Source organism: Sapajus apella, unplaced genomic scaffold (genome assembly GCF_009761245.1).
Source record: "Sapajus apella isolate SASKATOON/1434 unplaced genomic scaffold, GSC_monkey_1.0 scaffold32, whole genome shotgun sequence".
NCBI classification, from domain to species: Eukaryota; Metazoa; Chordata; class Mammalia; order Primates; family Cebidae; genus Sapajus; species Sapajus apella.
Genome location: NW_022436972.1, coordinates 14,965,139 through 14,985,536, shown reverse-complemented (window position 1 = coordinate 14,985,536; position 20,398 = coordinate 14,965,139). Strand labels below are relative to the sequence as shown.

The following is a 20,398-nucleotide window of genomic DNA, read 5'->3' as shown; positions in this document are numbered from 1 at the left end:
TTATAAATCTTGCCTTTTTCTCCCCCCCATTGTCTCCTAGCTTTCTTGGCATTTTAGGAGAGAGTTTTTTCAGGTCACTAGAGTATGCCAGAGTAGTCCTCTTGTGATTCTGGTATTCTAATGCACCTGGGTTTCTATATTGTTTTGTTGATCTTTCTCGAAAATCAAATGTTTGCCCCAGTAGTTTTAAGTCCCACTATATAACCTTAAAGTAATCCAAAACTCGGTACATCAGAAGGACACACAAATATCCTTAGGCTTCGGCAACACTGAACAAAGTCTTTAAATTATTTCTCTTAATATTCTTCCTCCCCTACTCACAATTACTTAGCCTAGGAAGGAAAAGAGATTCTCAGTTAAGAGTTGTTGGCAAGTGTAAACAGTGTATTAAAAAGAAATAGGATAGAACAAGACTAATAAAATCAAGCAAAGGTGGATCTACTTTAACTAAACATCAGGCATTACTTTTATTTATGGAGAAAAAAATGTCAAAAGTTAGAATAATGAAAATTATGCATAGTTTTACATAAATTGTTAAGGAAATACTGTCAACATCATTTTATCTGAGAATCATTTGCATCCTGCTGTACCTTGTGCTAGAAATCAAAGGAACATTTTTGTGATGAGAAAGATAAAACCATTCACTAGAAAACAATCTATTTGAGGATTATCTGGAGAGAAAAAGTTCAACAGAATATGTCTTCCTAGTATTTCATCATGATCATCCCAACTCCATATTGATTAGATGAAAATTTATCACCCAGAACAGGCAGCAGAGAGCCTTCTCTTAGAAAAGACATGTGAAAAAAATGAAAGATAAAAAAAAGGACAGGTTTTACTCCCTAAAGAAACAAGGAGACAGGACTATATTTGAACAGAAAGGTCACCGCCAAAAGCCAACAGCCAATAAAGGTTGATAGGTAAAAAAGAGATTCTGATTTTGGAATTCAACTGCATAAAAATGATGTAAAATCCGTAAACAAGAAAAAGACACACCCCTATTTCAATGGTGAGTTTTCAGAACTGCCTCAGTAGTCAGAACGAAAACATAAGGATAATCCAAAACCAGTTCCACAATCGACCAGAATTCTAGTAGTCCTTGTGATTTTATTTACCTCTATCTGGGAGGCATTAACCCACATCACACAAAGCAGTGGCTGCTCTTCTGGTGATGGTCATTATGGAAGAGTTTAGAGATGAGTCAGCCTTCATTACTCCAAATTGACAAATCTTACTGATAAGAACAACTAATGAATCAATCAGCAAATGGGAAAGATGGGGGACATTAAAAAAAAAATCTGATAACCTCAAGATTAAACTTTCCAAGAATATCATTTTTCCAGCCTTAAGTCATTCAGTGACATAAAGGGCCTAAAAGACATGATGTTCCCCCTAGATGTATTCCCCTTCCCTTTTGCCGACAAGAATTCTACAATAAGTATTTCACTAATTTAACTAAGTACCCATAGTTCTTTTGTTTAAATGAAAAATGTCTGAGAGAGATGGGACATTAACTTTAGTTCTGATAGGTTTCAAACCCTCCTGACCAGGTTTTAGGATGAGGCGAGCGGATAGTGGCAGAAAGATGAAAGACAAAAAGAGGAGATGAACAGAACTGCTACTTCTCACCTCCCTCCAGGGTTCATTCAGAAAAATGTATTAAAGGTCACGAGCAACCTGTGAAATAGAAAGTAAAACTTTCTGACAAGGAAAGCTGCTAAATATTGTGATAGGCTGAATCTCCTAAATACTCTTGTTAAGTATGAATTTTTATCTGAATGACTTCTAATCTCTCCTACTAATCTCAGAATCTAAATAATATATTCTGGATTTTGTGTGACTCTCATTGAATTTAGCAATGTGACTACAGGCAATTACCTTAACAATTCCATCTATTAAATGTTATCTTGCTAAAAAGTATTTGTGTAGAAGTAAACAAAGTTTAAAGAACTGCATATGAAAATACTATATAATATTACATTAAATTCTCCTTTTTCTTGACAGGGCTTGTCTTCAGTATTGGGAGAGTTTCAAATCCCCTAGACTAAATGCATGTTATCCATTTTCATCAATGCTTTTCTTCATAAAGTTATAATTTCACTTTGCTATACCCTTGAAATTTAAAAAATGTTCTGATAAAGTGTAAAAAGATAAGGGTATGTGATTTTCAATATTATAAACCTAAAAATACTTCAATTTTTAAATTTTATGTTTATTTTGCCTACTCTTAATCCAAATCTATTTTGACCTTCTTTTCTATTGGTTACCCCCCAAACCACTAAAAGGCACAGCAGTGATCTATGAATGGTGAGTGAGTCAGGCCATAAGATCGCTTCCTCAGTAAGGATATGCCAGGCCATGTTGAAGTGAGGGTGGAGAATGAATAGTGTGGTTTTCCTTATCCTGTGAAACTCAGGGGGGATACAAAATGAGCAAAGCCATCTTAAAGTTGTTTCCTTTCCATTTAGCTTATAAATAAAATAGAATTTAAGTGTGAGAACAGTAGAGCAGAACAAAGAGGACTCCAATTTGTTGTGGGCTTTTTTGGAAGCATGGCATGAAGCTGCTGAAGGCTAGGTATTTCAGAGTATGTAGTGCACTCCAAACCTACCACTCCCTAGCTAATAGCTTAAACTTTGTGCCACCCACAATCCTAGTGAGAAAGGAAAAGGTTTTTGAAGTAAGGAAACCAGTAACATCCAAAGCTGTCTGTTTTTTTAAATAGCTTTTAAAGTATCTATCTGCACCAGACAAAGTCATTCCCATAATCTGGGCAGAAATGGGAGTATGTTGGCATGGCCAACAAAAACTACAAACATATAGTAAAAAGGCAATGCAGATTATGTAACATGTAATTACAGTTAGGCTTAACAAACATGAACTTCAAGTGGTGTATTTTTCCAATGCTAAAAAGCAAGGCCTTTAAATTTCCATTATTTTAGGATGTTTTAAAATGATTACTTTAAATGTGATTACTTCCTAAACCACACAAGAGTAAAATAGAGCATTTATTGATGGAATAACAAAAGTGCTTTTCTTAAATATTCTTCAAAATACATTTGTACAACTTACAATAATATATCCAAAATAACTGTATATACAAAACATTACCTAGTTTTAATGTATGTGCTTTTTTCCCCAAAAATTACAAAGTAACTTCAATTTTTTTTTTGGCAAAGTTCAACCTTAACAGAGGTGACAATTTTAAAGGTTGGTTTAAGAAAATAGAACCTGAGGGAAATTGACACGCAAGAGTCAATGACAAGCAAGAGATTTGGAGGAATATTTTTAGTTTGTTAAATAAAAATGTTTTTTAGAGTGATACTTTTCACATTACAAAAATAAACCAAAATGAAGAAAAGGTCACTGTAAAATGATGGAAAAAAGATCTGTAGATTTGCTTTTAGTATTTCAAATAGCCAACAATGCATGTCAGAAAATGAATGCAAGATCACAACAGTCTTGTATTTACTTTGTATTTGAAGAAGATAGTGAAATAAGTGGCCACATTCTATTTTCTTTTAATTGCTATTAATATGGTTGATCTGATTGGCTCTTCGATGAATTTCATCCAAGAAGTTCTCCAGTTGTTCTATTAGCATTCGTTTTTTAAACCTGTACGAAAAAATAAATAGTACTCTCAATTACTTTTTAATGAATAGAATATACCAGTATAATTCTTTTTTTTAAAGACAGAAAATTGCTTTGGGAAGATTTTTCAAAGTGAAATGAAAATAGAAAAATCAATACTATAACACAAAATATGTTGAAAGATTAGCAAATTATTGTACCAGTACAGTATTATAATTTGTCCCTAAAACATTCTAGGTTTAAACAATGGGAAAGAGGTTGTTCCTTCCACAACCAAAAAGAAAAAGGAAAAAACAAACAAACAAAAAAAACCAAAAAATTAATATATTCCAAATATATTCAAGGGTTGCAAACACTCTAGTGAAATTTGGGCTCCCAAAGCATATACTTCAATAGTTTCTTCTCATGTTCTTTGTAAGCTGAATGTTGAAAGGAATGTGAACAAAGCATGAATATAATCTCCCACAAAATGGAAGAAGAAATGAAAATTGGGGAGTTGCGTTTAAAAGCCATGGTATTCTATTACAATTTGAAAGCTAGCAAATCAAGGATAGACATCTATAATACAGAGTATAGGAAGCAGTTAAAGTTCAAGTGACAATTTTTAAAAATTTTCAGTAAAAAATTTGGGTAGACTAAAATTGCATCGTCTACATAATTGCTGATGGTTTTTAGAATATCCCAGGAAACTGGACATTTTATTCCTATTTCCTTGCTACTTGCAAGCTAATCTAAATAGCCACCATAATACTACACAATTCTCTAAAAGGTGGCAGAAGTGAATTACAGATACCAGGAATATAGTTAAATTCCTAATGAGGCTTTAGCGGACAGAATATCACCAGAAAGAGCATAACAGGTTAAATACTCAAAATTATATAAAAAGTTGTAGTCTTATCTAGATCCTGCAAAGTGGCTTGTGCTCTAGACACTCCAAAGAAAAGAAAAGAAGTACAAAGAAAGCAAGAAACAAAAAAGCAACTTTATCTAAAGTTTTTATGTGTAGTATAGAAGGGAGAGGGGGACAAAGGGTAAGTGTGTTTACATTTAGAAAGTCAGATGAGATAAGCCCCAACTTGTCTTACAATACTAAAATTCCCAAAATCTTGAAGGAAAAATAAAAAATGTTTTTAAACTCATACAACTGTTTTCCAGCTAATTACACTTCTTAGTTACCATTTATAACCTTATCTACTTTCTTTATACAGTGATCCCTCATATTCACGGGGATTGATTCCAGGCCTCCCTATGAACAACAAAATCCATGAATGCTCAAGTCCCTTGTATAAAATGGCCCAATTATTTGCATGTAACCTGTGTATATTCTCCCATATGCTCGAAATAATCTCTAGGTTATTTTTAATACTAATACAGTGTAAATGCTATATGAATAGTTGTTAGACTGAATTAGAGAATAACAAGAAGAAAAAAGCCTGTACATATTCAATATAGACACAACCATCCATTTCGCCCCCAGATACTGTCAATCTGTGGTTGCCTGAATCCACGAATGTAGAACACACAGATACAGAGGACAAATGTACTAATAATCCTGAGCTACTGAAACAATCAGAACAAGACCCATTTGTCCAATTCTGGTCCCCTTAATTACATTTTCCCTTGTAAAAATAAATGACATTCAAGTATTGCTTATGTTATTTTTAGATTTAGATTGCTTATGTAATTTTTACAATTAATGTATAAAGGAGAAAAATTAAAGGTTGTAAAATATTAATGTAAAGATATCAAAAAGCAATAGCAAAGAATCAACAAGAATTCTCCAAGTATCTAGTAATTTGCAGGGAGAAAAGGTCCATAATTCCTGAAGAATGTGTATGTGGCTGTTTTCTAAGTGAATTTCTTTCAATAAACTAAAAAAGAATAATTTATTTATATGTTGGTATGGAATATACATTTATAAACAACACAAGTGCAAAACAGATACTGTTAAAATACTGCTTATATAAACTTGGGACTCATTTCATCACCATTTCATTATATGCAATAGTTTATTTACCTTGATGCTTCTTTAATGACATTTTGTAAAAATAGTAGTCTTGTCTGTAAACTGCCTTGCACATGCTTCAGTAAAGTGAAGATTCTTTCATATTCTTAAAGCAAAAGAAGCAAAAAGAAAAATTAAGTGGTTTTCATTTGTATTCTTATTCAATATTCTATTGCAGTTTGTTATATTAAGATATACTGAGACAAAAACATTCTACATAAAAATTTCACCACTCATTCGAGATTTTATATTTTAACATATATGTAAAAGTAAGTATACAGCAACAAAGATAAAAAAAACTAATCAAATCCTGCTTTTTAAGTAAAAGTCCCTATTACACATAAAACATAAAAGTAAATAGCTTTTTGGTAGTACCACTAAAAAAATAAGAACAAGTGGCCTTTACAAAACTCCATCCTTACAGTTTAAAATTCTAACAGCTAACATGGGGTGTAAGTGGAAAGTAGGGGAAAAAAACTAAACAGGTCAAGAGGGTTATTTCAGTTTAAAGTTTTCACATGAAACTCTGCAAGGGCTATAAACTCCTAAACTCCAAGGACTGATTCATACCCACTTCTGGACCACCCAGGTCATTGTATTACTCCAGGGGAAGTGATCTGTTAACATCCTCTAAATAAATGCCAATAATACTGAATATTTTCCCACAAAGTTCTTTTGTGTTCATATACTAGATAGCTTTCATAACTTTAGTTTTTCAGCCTAAACATATCATAGTTTAACTATTAAACATAGTGGTAGACACTGTGACAAAAACTTTACAGACATAAAGCCATTTAATTTTCACTATGTCTTTTGTGAGCTAGCTGCTATATTAAAATTATATTGTTGGTCAGAATACTCAAGACTATGGGTTCCTGTCATAGTAGGGGCTACATGTAATTTATCTGTATAGTGTTGCTCCGCTCTCAGTCCTTGCTGCATACCATATCTAGTACCTTGGAAATAGAAGATATTCAGTACTGGTAGTTGAATAAAGAACCTTAACTGAGCTGTTGTTCAAGACAGATCTAGAATCATATCTATTCTTTTACTACCATTACTTTATTTTTTTATTTTTTTGCTTTTTGAGCACATCCAGAAATCAGATTTGGGGTTTGTCTCTTATTATACATACTTCTTCCTGGTTTTCGGATCTCTTTCATTATTTGTGCTTTTAGTTCAGTATTGACCTCTTCATGGCTTCTGCAATGTATCAATTTCTTTCCTTTGTTGAGTGAAGATGCTGGTATGTTCTCTTCAGCACATTGTTCTTTATCTCTTGGCTCCTCATGATTTTCTAAAAATCCACCAACAGTGATGTCATTAGTTCCTAAATGGTCATGACCAAGAGCCTCTGTATGATTGGTTGGCCGTTCCAGTAAACTGGCTGAAGAAGATGTTGAGAATTCAGTATCCATAGCATTTGGTGTAATGTCTGATGAAAGTTGGTCTGCAACATGATTTTCAACCACATCATGTATTATCGAATCATTGGTGGTTTCTGAAACTGAAAACAAAGATATGGGGAAACATTATGGAATCTAGTCTCAAAGCATACAGTAAATAAAGCTACAAAACAACATTATTACAGCAAGTCACAACTGACACAAATAATGTGATATAGTTCTTAAGCATTGCCAAAGATACGGTATATTTCAATGTGACACACAGTATTTACAAAATATTTACGATTTCTACTCTTAGGGGCAAAAATAAAGCCAATTTCAAGTAGGTTTTAGTTTTCTGGTTTACTCTATGGAAATTTTATTGAAACAAGTAGGTTCTTGATACTTCAATGAAATATATATGATCACAATTATTACAGTCATCTCTATCTTAGAGAACCTAATTCATTCCAACCTACCTATGCCTTATACATCCAGTATCATATAGAGGCAAAAGTAAACACTGGGTAGTTTTTACTTTCCACTTATACTTCTGGGCTCTCACTGTTCCAAATTCTGCAGAGAACATACCACCAAACAGGTAATGGTTTACAGTCTACCCTTCTCTTATAACTAGAGAATCTAGTCATCATTTAATTAGCAGTGCAAAGCAACCTGGTGCCCACTTCAGCTCATTAGACTACTAAACCTAAAAGCTGGCAAGCTTGCCTCTTAACACCAGATTATTAGACTTGCCCCACAGAAAGCAGCTGAATTTTAAGTTCTGTGATTGCTCACCAACCTCCAGGATACCCCTCATTTCCTGTCCAAACTATAAGCTATTTACTTATATTCCCCTAACACTCATTTTCACAAATCTCCCAAATTCCTGACTCTTTCCCAAAATTCTATTCTATTTGCAAACTCTCCTTTACTGAATATTCTCTACAACAACTTATGCTTTAACTGGAACCCAGCTCTCCTGTATGGAGACTGCTCTCCTTTCCAGACCAAAAGTAGAAATTGCCTTCTCTTGCACACTCTCCATAGGCATAAAAGGACATGATGTCACTGATTCCTTCACTTCCTAGTGCTATTGCAAAATTACTCCTTTGTACTCTTGTGAGACTCAACCATGCCTTTAACGCTGTCTCTCCTCATCACTATCTTATGCCAATCTCCAGGGCACACGCCTGTTAGTCACTGTTGTCTCTGGCACCCAGTTCATAGCCTTCCTTCTGCTGTGCTGAGCCCCTATTGACTCCAGTGGGGATGGCAACAAGTTCAAAACGCCGAAGAAGAGATCCAGAGCCTGCAACAAGACAAGGGGTTCTGTTGGGGGCTTACGTAAAGGGGGCAGAGCCCAGTGGCAGCAAGCTGGGCAGAAAAATGGCAACTGCTTGCAGAAAGCATGCAGTTTATATCATATTTTCACTTAGCACTCTTCCCTCTAACAATCTCCACCAGGCAACCTTAATTTAACCCAAAACAATGGGCCTCAATCCCCTGTCTGGCCTGCATTCACTTGACAATGAGCTAGGGGCTCAGATGTTCCTCATAGATAGGGAATGGATCTTTGGGTTAGGCACCCTATTCCCTAGCTCAGAACTCTCAACCACATGCGGGTGTGTCTGCCATGCAGGGTCATTCTCAGAGCACGCTTCAGTTAAGTGCATGTACCATGCACATTCCACCCCCAAAACCCTCCTGACTTCATTCTTGGTCCTTAATACTACTTGAAGTCTGGTGTATGGACAAGCAGCAGTAGCACCATCAGAGAGCTTGCTAGAAATGTTCATCTGCCCCAGACTGAATAAATGGAAATCTGTAGTTTAACTAGAGCTTCCAGGTGATTCACATGCATATTCAAGTCTGAGAAGTGTTGTGGTGACTTTAATGTTTAAGCAGATCACCTGTTAAGAACCTGGTCCCCCCATTCCCCAGTTTTTCTCTAAAGAACTTACACTTACACCTTCGCCTTTCAGATCCAGACAAGTTCAGAGATGGAGGGTATAACCCTCATCTTTGCAGTACTCCTGTTAACTGCTCCTTAACTCAGCCGGACTTTGACTCTAGCAATTCCTCAACTTTCTTCCCCTATTAACCATATCCCTTCTAAGTAACCACTTCTGTATCAGGCTTATATCCCATGACATATCACTTTTACCAATGTCTTAATTTCTCTTGTTCTACTGTCTTCCCATACATCTGCCAAGCAAAACCCCATCTCTTGACTTACTCTATCTGCTTGCCCCAGAACTGCATCTGGAATGACGAACACTGCTGGAGAAATAGGGCCTAGCTCTACAGAATGGTCACAATCACCATCTCTACTTGGATCCTAGGCACTGCCTAGCAATCTTATCACAACCTTTTCTCCCTCTACCACATAGATTATTAAACTTCTCCACTCTCTTCAAATCTCTGACTTTTCTGATATCCCCTTCCATCGCAGCAGTATATCTCACCTTCTACTTCACAGAGCTTGAAGGAAAGCAAAGTCATGATTAAGGGACTTCCTTTACCTCCCTCTAACTAAATTGCATGCCCCCGACATCCCTGTTCCCCTGCCCTGGCATTCTGAGTCAATGGAGGCAGCATTCTTTCATCTGTGCTCTAGACCACTCCCTCTTGCTTTCCCAGTAATTTTGTGCTGAGTATGCCTTTTCTCATGTTCATTTTCAACCTCCCCCTCTTTACTGGTTCCATCACCAGCACTGAAACATGCTCAAGTGTCTTTGATCTTAAAAACAATGAAAAATCACCATTTTCAAAACCCTGTGAACTCTTTCAGGTACCGGGGCTCTTTTCCCATCTTCCTTTTACAGCTAAACTTCTTAAATGGTTGTTTATATTCATACTCATTGTTTCCATTTTCTCACCTCTCATTCCCACCATAACCCCTCATTAGGCTCTGCCCCTTTACTCCACAGAAATTTCTCTGGCGAAGATCGCCAAAGACCACAGAATCTTTCCATTTCTCTTGATTGAACTTTTTTTTTCTTAGTATTTGGGACAACTACCCATTCAATTATCTCACCCTTTAGCTTCCATGACATTAAATTCTTCCCTATTTTCTCCTATCTCTAAAATTCTTCCCTCTCAATCTCCTTTTCTGTTCTTTCTTCTCTTAACTTTGGCACTTTCAAGGTTCTGTTCTGAGCCTTTTTTCTTCTGTTTGCCTTGTTGAGATTTTATTCAGTGCAATGGGCAATAACCTGCTACCCACTCCTCTAGCCCAATCCCCTCTGAGTCCCAAACTCAATATTCATTTTCTAACTTAGGATCTCCACTTGATGGCCTAATATGCACTTCTAAACTAAACTAAGTTGTCATTTTTTCTTCCACCCACTAGTGTCTTTCAAGACAGAAACCTGACTCCTCCCCTGCTCTGGTCCCAACATCCAACCAGTAACGAAGACTAGCGGTATGTCCAAGTATTTCTCAAATACATATTCTTCTTGCAACCCTACTGCGAGGTCACCAGCAACTGTTCCCTGGGTTTCCTAACTGGTTCCTGTGCATGCACAGTAATTATTTAATAACATCAAATATACAGTCAGTGTCCACGCTCTCCAATTACCTTATATGTTTTCTATTTGTGGAAAAGTTTGATTTTGTTTGATTCTGGGTACAGTTAAGGCCTATACATTGCAACTGGCTTATGCATCTCTTAACTACATTGGAATCTATACGATCATTCTGTACCCCCTTTTACTATGTATTTTTCTAGAAAAAATAAGACAACAGATTCTTTGTCCTGTACAGTTTCCTATAATCTGGATTTTACTAATTATATCCCACATGTTTCTCTGTCCTCTGTATTCCCTAGAAATTGGTTTGACTACATTGGCGTTCAATTTGGTTTCTTTTTTGGCAAGACAACCTCAGAGGTAGTATTGTTATTTCCATCAGGAGTTACAAAATATTTTGTTTCTCTTCAGTTAAGAGGCTATAAGTATGACCATTATCTATAATTGATAAGTCCATTAATCCATTAGAGTTTCCCTACATTCATTCTTGTTCCTCTCTAATAATATTCCACACACATTATAGTCAACCTGGTCTTCATAAAATGCTAATCAGATTAGTTACCACCATTTTAAAACCTTTCAGTGTATTCTCACTGTCCTTAAAGTTGAAAATCTTTACAATAGCTTCCAGGGCCTTCCATAATCTGGGTTCTGTCTTTCAGTTCTCACCTTACCTCATGCCCAACACCCTTGCTATACTGAAATTCTTTAAGTTCCCTTAATGTCCTTTTCTTTATGCCTCTACACATACTCTTTTTAGACTACTGCTCTAGCATAAGCAAATGCATAGCTTTTGCTTATGTAAAGCTTTTGCTCAGTAAAGTGTCTTGACTTCATAGACTTAAATCCTCTTGCCAAATGCTTCCACAATATACTTGACATCTTTTTTGTAACATTCAACATACTTCTAAATCTATTCAATGACTGACCTTCCTTGCTATTTTAAATGAGGGCAGAGCTCACTCCCATCATCAGTGGTTGTGAACCTCAAAACACAGCATTATCCAAAATAGCGTACATATTTAATAATTAGTTGACTTCAACTGAAATTAAAAACCATCTTTCTGTGGATAATAATACTCCTTTCATAAGTATTATTTTGAAAGATTTGCAAATGATAATGTTAGAGCATGATAGCTAATAGAGCATCACAAATATAAGAAATGTTCAAATGTTCATTAAAAAGACATACAAAAATGATTATATACTCATTTAGACTAAACAAGTATCTTCTCTACACATTCATTCACCCATTGTACTACTAATCAATTTTCTTCTATAATCAATGACAAAAGTCTCTTCCTTGAAAAGGAACCAAAAGGCAGCAAAATAATGTCTAAGAGAAAACCAATTCTTACTTTTATGAAGAGGAAGAGGTTTAATAAGATCTGGCTGTGCTTGAGTTGTAGGTGCAGGTGGTCCTTTCCCCCCGATATGATTGTTTACAACAGGATTCTGCTGTCTGCCTCTTAGTAGTGGAGACATACACCGACGTCTTTTAGGGATCCCTTGCATATTTGGTTCTCCAGGTCGTTTATGTTTATTTTGAGGTCCAGCCACAAATTCATCTGCTTCATCTATCATCATACCCTTTAACAAAAAGAATACAATTTTCTTGAATTTACAATGTTTAAATGGCACAACCAGTGTCAATTCTAATGAAGGTAAACTATATTCTAATTATGTTGACATTTATTAGATACTCTACTAGGAAAACAGCTTCAGCTTACTTTAGTTAAATTAAGAACTAGAAAACTGATAGTGCCTATCACAAACAAATTATATAATAGAACATTTCAAAATTACCTTTTTATCCAGCTTAAAGGGGTTGCCAAATGTATGCAACCTTCGAGGCTGATCAGGATCAAGTTCTCTTAGTGGAGAAGGTACTTGCTTGAGGTATTCCTGGTAATTCCCCATTTGTGCTATAGGAACACTGTGCACTTGATCTTTCAAAAACAATGCAATAGCAACAAAAGTTAACCTCACTAAGACTGTACTTCAATTAGTTCTCAAATAATGTTTCCTTATATATGAATGTTACCTAGTGTTATTCTAGACAGCTTTCCTTACCAACATATTCTAAATTCATTTGGTGTAGTTATGACCACTGTGACAAAATATTTTAAAATAAAATTTAAAATATTGATTTTATCATCTAAACAAAACAAAAATTGCCATTAATTTCAGTACATAGAAAGTATGTGTGGCCAGGTGCAGTGGCTCCAGGCCAATAATCCCAGCATTTTGGGAGGTTGAGGCAGGTGGATCACTTGAGGTCAGGAGTTTGAGACCAGCCTGGCCAACATGGGAAAACTCCATCTCTATTAAAAATACAAAAATCTGCAGGGCATGGTTGCATGTGCCTGTAACCGCAGCTACTAGGGAGGCTAAGGAGGAGAACTGCTTGAACCCAGGAGGCAGAGGTTGCAGTGAGCCATTGCACTGAGCACTCCAGCCTGGGCGACAGAACGAGACTCTGACTCAAAAAAAAAAAAAAAAAGAAAAAGAAAAGAAAGTATGTGTGATCTTACCATGAAGGATGTATCTCTTCTACACTATTCCAAATAAACAGAATTTAATTATAGTAAATTTGGGGCAACAGTGATGGTAGGAAGAAAGGTAGAGAATCAGGGATGATTCACCTTATCCTTCATTTGTTTGAACTTACAATAAGAAATGTTATACTACTGTAATAATTCTTTGAAATTAATATCACCGCTATGCTTTTTCAGACTATAAAGAAAAAAAAAAAACATTAAAAATGCCAGTATTAAAACTATGATCTAACCTTCGTCCTGTCCTTTAAGAAATCTGCGGGTGCTCTTCAAAAGATTAGATCTCATTCTTGTTAAGTGATCCAAGAGATTTCGTCTTGGTATGTCATAAGCATTTCTAAATGTCTGTGGCTTCAAATCCTATTAAACAACATTTGAGGACAAAATTTATTGTCAAACATAGAATTAAAAGACTAAAATATCTAGCCTGCAGCATAGGTTTGGAAATAAGATATATCAACTAGTTAGCTTAAAAAAATAAAGACATCTAACTCTAAAGATTTTATTATACATTCTGGACAAAAGAAATTCATTTAAGTAAAAACCAATTTCCAAATTTTAAAAACAGAAAAATTTTAAAAAAGTTTTGATGTATAATTTATATACCTATTTTAAGTATACAGTTTGATGAGTGTTAGTAAATTTATAGTTGTGAAACCATCATCATAATCCAGTTTAAGAACATTTCCACCATCTCCAAAAGTTCCTTGTACCCACTTGTAGTCAATCACTATTCCTACCCCCAGGCAACCACGGGATTTGCTTTCTTTCTATGCTCCATTTTATAAATATAATTTTGCAATGTCTAATTTTTTCTACTTGGCTTATATCAATTAGCACGATGTTTTTGAGATTCATTGACATTATTCATGTATCAGTAGTCTGTTCCTTTTTATTCCAGAGTAGTAGTCCATTATATGGACATACCACATCTTCTTTATTCACCAGTTGATGGACACTTGGACTGTTTCAAGTTTTTTGGCCATTATGAATAATGCTGCTATGAATTGGCATACTAAGTCTACAAGTAGAATGACTGATGTACAGCAAAGTTATATTTACCTTCTTAAGAAAATACCAACGATATACTATCAGTAATGTTACGAGAGTTGCTTCACATTCTCATCAATACCTGTATTTTTTGTCTTCTAAATTTTAGTCATTCTAACAGTTATGAAGTAGTATCTCATTATGGTTTTAATTTGGATTTTCCTAATGGCTGATAAGGCTGAGTGTTTCTTCATGTTCTTATTTGTATTTGTGTATTTTCTTTGGTGAAATGTCTGTTCAAATATTTTGCCCATGTTTGTATTTTTATTATTGAGTTATATGAGTTCTTTATATATTTTAATGCAAGTCCTTTATTTGATATGTGCTTTTTCTCCTAACCTGTAGCTTGCCCTCTTCATTTTTAAAGTTTCTTTGGAAGAGCAAAAATGTTTTATTTTAATGAAATTCAATTTATCAACATTTTTGGTATGTGCTTTTAGAAATCTTTGCTAACTTGCTGGGCATGGTGGCTCACACCTGTAATCCCAGCACTTTGGGAGGCCGAGGCAGGCAGATCACGAGGTCAGGAGATCGAGACCATCCTGGCTAACACAGTGAAACCCCAGCTCTACTAAAAATACAAAAAAAAATTAGCTAGGTGTGGTGGCGTGCACCTGTAGTCCCAGCTACTTGGGTGGCTGAGGCAGGAGAATCACTTGAATCCAGGAGGCAGAGGTTGCAGTGAGCAGAGATCGCGCCACTGCACTCCAGCCTGGGTAACAGAGCGAGACTCCGTCTCTAATTTAAAAAAAAAAAAACAAAAAACTTTGCTAACTCAACATCATGATTTTTTCCTGTTTTTTTCTAGAAGTTTATAGTTTTAGTTTCTTACATTTAAGACCATGACCACTTCAAATACTATGAGGTAATGGTCAAATTCATTATTTTGCATATGGATATCCAATTGTTCCATTTGTTTAAAAGACTGTTTACTTATCCACTAACTTATTTTAGCATCTTTGTTAAGAATTAATTAACTATATGTGTGAGGGCCTACATCTAGACTCCATTCTGTTCTACTAATCTATATGTTTATCCTTATGACAGCACCACACTGCATGGATCACTGTAGTAAGTTTTACGGTAAGTTTTAAAATCAGATGATGTAAGTCTTCCAACTTTATTCTTCTAAAATTGTTTTAGCTATTCTAGGACCTTTAATTTCCATATAAATTTTAGAATCAGCTTGCCTATTTCTACAAAAAGGCTGCTGCGATAAAGATATTTGTAACAATGATTACTCACATAGCATTTTTGGATCATGCTGTGGGCCTAATAGGGTCATCAGTTTAAGTACAAAACTATAGTGAATTCTACCGTCCACTATTGTAACTTTAAGCAATTTCTAAGCCTCTGTTTTCTCATCTATAAAATAAACAAGTTAGTTTACTCTTCATCAATCTATCCATTCATTCACACACCATGTACACTGTTTGTTTTAATTGTAGCAGAGACAGTATGATGATCATTATTCTGCAGGGGTACAGAAGTACTTATTAAACTCTGGATAAACTGAATGTCAGAGTTAGCAGAAAATGTGATTTATCCAGTAACATAACAGAACATAAATAAAGTAGTACTAAGTTCATATGACTATTACCTTATTCAGCAAAGCAACTTGGAACCCAGTGTATTCCTTCATATTAAGGTCTAGCAGTCTGTGAGGGACATCCTCTGAAATTCCCTGGAGAAGTTGCTGAAAATCTTTCCTATATGCCATTGATAAACCATGTGATCGGCTCCGGACTTTTATTCCAGTTTCCTGTACTACTTTTTTGCCTACAGATCCAATGACTCGATCAGATTCTATTTTGGCCTAAAGTAAAAATAAATAAGAATTACCTTGATGAAATCTAATTAATAAACCAGGTACTAATGGTTATGATCTTCTATAAATTAAATATATATAATTACATAAGGAGTTAACTCAAGTAGCATAGTTATGTCAAATATTGGGTAAATTAAACAGTTTAAACAACAACATCATATGATTTTAAATCATTACAACTCTAAGCTTTTGGGGCAGTACAAACACAATTTCAATTTATTATTTTATTTATTAACACCCACTATACTTAAACCATAAAATGTAAATGCACAATAAATGAAAATGTATATTCCCAATTCAGATTATTTTTTAAAATTATTTTTAAAAATATCATTACATAAGACATTTTTATTAGCACATCGATACGGCAAGTAATTATGCAGTTCTTTCCTGGAAAGCAAGGCGCAATGTTTTTACTCCTCCCAAACTGCATTTTGATTTGTAGTAAATGTAGAGATGTCAGAAGTACTGAAAAAATAAGGTATTTCATAGGACATTAGTATATTGGCAGTCAGTTAAACTATATACTGCTTGACTACTATAGTATTTATTAATGTGGTTTATGGCCAGAAAGACAAAATTCAGTGTTTTCTATGAACATTTCAAAGAAAATCCCATCCTGAAAGAAAAATCAGCAGGTTTCAAGACAAAGCAAGAGAAGCTATTTTTTCTTTTTTAAGGAAAAATGACTTTCTAATCTAAATTTCTCAAAAGATAAAAATGTTCACATGTAGAAGTCTAGGACCACACTCATGAAGCCGCTTTTATAAATTAGGAATTATTATACAATTTTAAAATTAACATTTCAAAACATAGCACACCATGGACATGAGACAGAACTATGTTAATAGATGGCTCTAAAATGTAATATATTAATATAACAGAATTCCATTAAAACTATCAAGAACTAGCTTTTAACCTGTTTAACTATCTTAGCGAAAAGCATTCAAAATACTTAATGGCTCACTCTATTTCTTGATATTACCTGTTGACTCAGTTTTTTGAGGTATGAAATGACACTGTAACTAAGTCCATATTCCATACTGTCTGCTATTAGGTTAGGTGCTCCCATCATCCTAACAGCTTTCTTCAAGGGCTATAGAAAAAAAGAAAACATCACACAATATAAAGCTTATTAAAAACTATGGTTCCATGTATAGTCTGCCTTAAAATTTTCTCCAAAAAATTATTTCCCCTTCTTCTCCTCAGTAAGGAAGTAACACAATCATATTTGTGTTTCAGCAAAACATTTGGCAGTGGGATGAAAGGCCATTTGAAGCAGTTAAAAAGGATTAGAGACCATAATAACTCCCAAGGCAAAAATGATAAAATGCTGGACTTCCTGGGAGATATAAGGAGTACCACTGGGAGAGACTAAGTTTGGAAGAAATGGACAGAAGACACATTACAGGGGGTAGCTCTGATAAAATGGGGGTAGTAAGCAAAAAGCACTCAAGAAAAACTCAAGATTTTTACTTTGGGTAATTAGCTGCTAAACCACTCACTAGTTATATGATTCTAGATCAGGTTATGTAATAAGCTCTCTGTGGCTTAGTTTCTCATTTGCAAAATTGGGATAATAATAGTTCTCACCCTTACAGGGTTGTTATGGGATTAAATGAGTTAATACACATAAAGCACTTTATAAAACCATCAGTTACACAATATTAATGACATTACTATTATCATATGCTGAGCTGACGAAAACAAGCTCTGAAGGAAACGTAAGCAGGAGGAAAAAACAATCTAATATTTATTACAGATGTGGTATGGTAAAAAAACAAAAACAAAAACCTTTCAATTTTAAGGAGAGACTGAGAACTACTTTGTGTGATGAGAAATATCACTAGCAGGAGTGTCCAGCATTTGTGAATGGGATAGAGCCAGGAAAAGGATGATAATCATTGACATATTAGAAAGTATATAAGCACTGGTGTCACACTGAAATCCCAGCCCTGATATTTAACACCTATCTGGCTTGGCTAAATCCTCAGGGTTGCTATGAAACATAAATGAGTCAACATATGTAACAGTTCCTATTCAAAGTATTTGTTCTTTTTTGCCCTTCTACATGGCAGGCACTGTGGCCAGACATTCCACACAACTTATCTCTTAGAGCTATAAAATGTCATGATTTTCAAAGCCCAAGAAATTAATCTCCTAATTACATTAGGGACGATTTAGAAATGCTGTTATATTCCCACATCAAAAACAAAAGTAATACATAAGTGATTTTAATTCAGGTACTTTTGTTAAAAAGTTACTTTTCACAAACTAAATCATGTATTTAATAAAATGCATGTTATTGGTTTTACCTACTATGATACACTAGTTTTGAAGTAATCAACTTCTCTAAAGCATATGGTTCTATGAGAATATACATTTATCCACCTTACAAGGTGTTTCTAGAGATTTGGGAAATAATACAACAAAAACTATTGTGCACTCTTAAAGGATCGCTGCATCTGTATTGAACATATACAGACTCTTTTATCCTTGACATTATTCCTTAAACACTACAGTATAACAAGTATATACATATAAGTAATCTAGAAATGGTTTAAACTATACAAGAGAATATGTGTAGGTTACATGCAAACACTATGCCATTTTACAGGAGGGACTTGAGCATCTCTTACTTTTGGTATCCATAGAAGATCCTGGAGCCAATCCCTCACAGATGCTGAGAGACAACTATAATCATAAAACTGTCATTTAAAAAGGTAGTACAACACTCGAGGTTAAAAGCCTAAATCAAAGGCGGACTGAATTTCAGTCCTCTCATCCCCTCACATATTAGCTATGTAGCCTTGTGCAAATTATTTAATTTTTAATATCTTAGTTTCCTCATCTGTGTAACAGGACCAATAATCATTTCTACACTTCACAGGGTAACTATATAAATTAGCGATGTTACTTAGGAGAGTACCTGGCCTTCGTAAGCAGTATATAAATGTCCTTGTGATCATGATCATCATCACTAGTCTGTAAATCACTGAAATCTCCCTTTACCCTTACATCTATAGCCGTCATTTGTATACTCAATTTTCATGTCATTTAATCTATAAAAGCAATAAATAAAAGTTTACAATATCTACAGTAAGCCATAAGCATAATATAATTAACAGGTTCTTTTTTTTTTTTGAGACAGAGTTTCACTCTTGTTGCCCAGGCTGGAGTAAAGTGGCATCATCTCAGCTCACTGCAACCTCCGCCTTCCGGTTTCAAGCAATTCTCCTGCCTCAGCCTCCCGAGTAGCTGGGATTACAGGCGCCCGCCACCACGCCCGGCTAATTTTTGTTATTTTTAGTAGAGACGGGGTTTCACCATGTTGGCCAGGCTCATCTCAAACTCCTGACCTCATGATCCACCCACCTCGGCCTCCCAAAGTGCTAGGATTACAGGCGTGAGCCACTGCGCCCGGCCAACAAGTTATTTTAAATAATATTCTTACCCCGAGATAGTAGGGAGGCATTGTCTTCAAATAACTTTCAAATGACTGTCTCCACTTCAATGTTGGTTTTGCTTTATGCACTTTAAACAAGTCATCTAGAAATGTATAATGTGAACAAACTATCACTACTCATTATTTTCACACAGAGAAGTCAAGTCAAAGACATTTCCTTTTTAAAGTCTGCTTTGTTGTTTTTGAGAGAGTAACATCAGACGTAAGTTTTTAACAACATTAATGGCAGTAAGATTTATGGTTTTGTCATCTTCTATAAAATGAAAAGATGCCAATTATGGTCTAAAAGTACATGTAGTAATTAACGTAGAATCAAAAAATACACAAGAAAAATCTATGCCCTCCCTAGACCTAGACACAAAGCAGATCTGAAGACAGAAACAAAGCATGCAATGTTTTCTATATTTTAATACCTACTAATATTTTGACTGTAACTTTTAAATCTAATGTGATTTCATGGAGGAAAAGTTTTCTCCAACAGCACTCCTCAAATATGATAGGTAGATGGTACCTAGAAACGAACTTTAGGATTTTATCATATTATTTTGGAACAAATTCTTTCATTTAAAAAAATACTTGCCAAATGAAAATTAAAGTATAGACAAATTCTTAGAAAATGCACTCAGATCTTGTTAACTACAGTATGCTTCTACAAAATGTCTCATTTCACAGAAAGCCTGTATTACCAATTCTAACTATGTTAGAAATCTAACTTGCAGAAAAGTCAGAGTATTTAATTAAAAATTTTAAAATGTAATACCTTTGCCTGGGCATGGTGGCCCATGCCTGTAATCATAGCACTTTGGGAGGCCAAGGTGGGTAGATCACCTGAGGTCAGGAGTTCAAGCCCAGCCTGCTCAACATGGTGAAACCCCATCTCTACTAAAAATACAAAAATTAGCTGGGTGTGGTGGCGCATGCCTGTAGTCCCAGCTACTCAGGAGGCTGAGGCAGGAGAATCGCTTAAACCTGGGAGGCAGAG

At 35.0% G+C, this 20,398-nt stretch overlaps 1 protein-coding gene across 2 annotated transcripts in view; it reads right to left on the bottom strand.

Annotated features, from left to right (window-relative positions):
- Positions 1-24: 24 nt before the first annotated feature.
- INTS6 (integrator complex subunit 6) overlaps positions 25-20,398 on the bottom strand; it is a 90,898-nt gene continuing 70,524 nt past the window's right edge. For both annotated transcript variants that reach the window (XM_032294568.1, XM_032294569.1), the window contains 9 exons: positions 19,405-19,499; positions 16,936-17,046; positions 15,723-15,938; positions 13,306-13,432; positions 12,321-12,463; positions 11,873-12,104; positions 6,732-7,103; positions 5,609-5,702; positions 25-3,615 (listed from right to left, as the gene is read on the bottom strand). In XM_032294568.1, coding sequence (XP_032150459.1) covers positions 3,522-3,615; positions 5,609-5,702; positions 6,732-7,103; positions 11,873-12,104; positions 12,321-12,463; positions 13,306-13,432; positions 15,723-15,938; positions 16,936-17,046; positions 19,405-19,499 — 1,484 coding nt within the window. In that variant the 3' untranslated portion in view covers positions 25-3,521. The remainder of the gene's footprint in view (positions 3,616-5,608; positions 5,703-6,731; positions 7,104-11,872; positions 12,105-12,320; positions 12,464-13,305; positions 13,433-15,722; positions 15,939-16,935; positions 17,047-19,404; positions 19,500-20,398) is intronic.